Source organism: Ursus maritimus, unplaced genomic scaffold, assembly GCF_017311325.1.
Source record: "Ursus maritimus isolate PB19 unplaced genomic scaffold, ASM1731132v1 scaffold_16, whole genome shotgun sequence".
Classification (NCBI taxonomy): domain Eukaryota; kingdom Metazoa; phylum Chordata; class Mammalia; order Carnivora; family Ursidae; genus Ursus; species Ursus maritimus.
In genome coordinates, this window is record NW_024424008.1 from 53,671,122 (window position 1) to 53,672,814 (window position 1,693).

The following is a 1,693-nucleotide window of genomic DNA, read 5'->3' on the forward strand; positions in this document are numbered from 1 at the left end:
CCCCCCCCCCCCCCCCCCCCCCCGCCCGAGACCTCGTGGGAGACCCAGGCATGGGAACTGGGGCCACCAGGAAGGTGTTCTGTGTGGCAACAGGGGGCTGGCTGGGGCTTTCAACAGTAGGCAGAAATTCCCTCCCAATTTTTAGCTCCCATCCCTTTTGAAAAGCATGTGCCTGGCTGTTCCAGCCTTGCTTGAGACGGGAGCCAAGTCACACAGGGACCAGCTGGGAGGGAGCATCTCCCTCTTCTCTGTGGCTCCCACAGCCTTCAGAGAGAGATGCAAGGGTCCCTGTGAGCTCAGGGGCAAGTGGCAGAAGGTGGCAGGAGTCTTGGGAAGGAAGAATTCACTTTGGGGATTTGAGTCCCAGTGCAGAAGAAGGAAGGGGCAGCCCCCCCCCCCACCTACGACATCAGTGCCCCTTCCACCATCCCTCCAGGGGGAGACCGCATTTTGGTTTCCTCACAGGATCCAAGGGACAGGCGGCAAGGACAGGGAAGGGGTCCTGCCAGAAGCCCAGTGTCCCTTCCCCCAGCCCCTCTTCCTCCCAGGTAAGGAGGCCCCGGGTTGTTTACACGTCTGTCTGGGCTCCAGGCTCGGCATCACCCAGAAGAGCCAGCAAGGAGGGCTCCTTGCCCTCCAGGAAGGTGATCATGTTCTGCTTTTGGCTCTGGAGGGCCAGCTGCAGGGGCGTGCAGCCCACCCCAGCCTGGATGTCCAGCTGGGCACCAGCTCGGACCAGCACTCCGAGGATGGCCATGTGGCCCTTGACGGTGGCCAGGTGGGCGGGCGTCCAGCCCACCTTGTTGCGGGCACAGACGTCTGCGTGGTGCTCCAGGAGCTTGCTGACGCTCAGCAAGGTGCCCCTCTGGACGGCCAGGCGGAGGGGTGTCCAGCCGGACTGTTCGGCGGCGTTGGGGTCCGCGCCACACCGCAGCAGCGCCACCACCACCTCCTCCTCCCCGCGGCGGGCGGCTAGGTGCAGGGGCGTCCACTGCATGCCTCCGGGAGCCCCCAGGTCTGCGTGGTCTCAGCCAGCAGGTGCATGACCTCCAAGCGGCCCTCGTAGGCTGCGAGGCGCAGGGGCGTCCAGCCCTGCTGGGTCGGCAGCTGGAGCCGGCCCGTACCTCAGCAGCAACTTGCAGATCAGGTACTTTCCCCGGCGGCCGCCAGGTGCAGCGGGCTGTAGCTGCGCCGGTCAAGCGCATCGGGAGCCGCCCCACTCTTCGGCAGGTGTTGGATGGCCCTCACTTTGCCTCACTCCACCGCCAGGTGCAGAGGTGTCCTCAGGTTTCTCTGCTGAGCATCCAGCTCAGCCCCCTGGCCCGTCAGCAGCTTGACCAGGCTGACGTGGCCAAGGTAGGCGGCCACGTGCAGAGGGGTCTTGCCCTCGGCCTCATGCAGGTTGGGGTCAGCTTGACGGGAGACCAGAAGCCGGGCCACGTTCTCAAAGTTGTTCTGTGCGGCCAGGTGGAGCAGGGTCCACCCCTCGTGCTCCCGGGCGTCCACGTGGGCCCCGTGGTCCAGGAGCAGGCGCGCGGTGCGGTCATCTCCGTTCTGGGCTGCGAAGTGCAGCGGGGCCCAGCCGTCCTCATCTGCCACGTTGGCGTCCGCCCCGTGCTCCAGGAGCAGGGCGTGGAGGTCGGGCTGCTGGTCCTGGGTGGCGAGGAGGAGGGGCGTGGAGCCGCAGGCTGTC

The 1,693-nt window shown here is 66.4% G+C and overlaps 1 protein-coding gene across 1 annotated transcript in view; it reads right to left on the reverse strand.

The window, feature by feature from the left end:
• Positions 1 to 568: 568 nt before the first annotated feature.
• Positions 569 to 1,693, reverse strand: part of ANKK1 (ankyrin repeat and kinase domain containing 1) — an 11,205-nt gene continuing 10,080 nt past the window's right edge. The window contains 4 exon segments of the mRNA XM_040630708.1: positions 569 to 1,026; positions 1,029 to 1,117; positions 1,119 to 1,161; positions 1,164 to 1,693. The exon segment at positions 1,164 to 1,693 is cut by the window's right edge and continues 7 nt beyond it. Of these exon segments, the coding sequence (XP_040486642.1) occupies positions 569 to 1,026; positions 1,029 to 1,117; positions 1,119 to 1,161; positions 1,164 to 1,693 (1,120 nt within the window).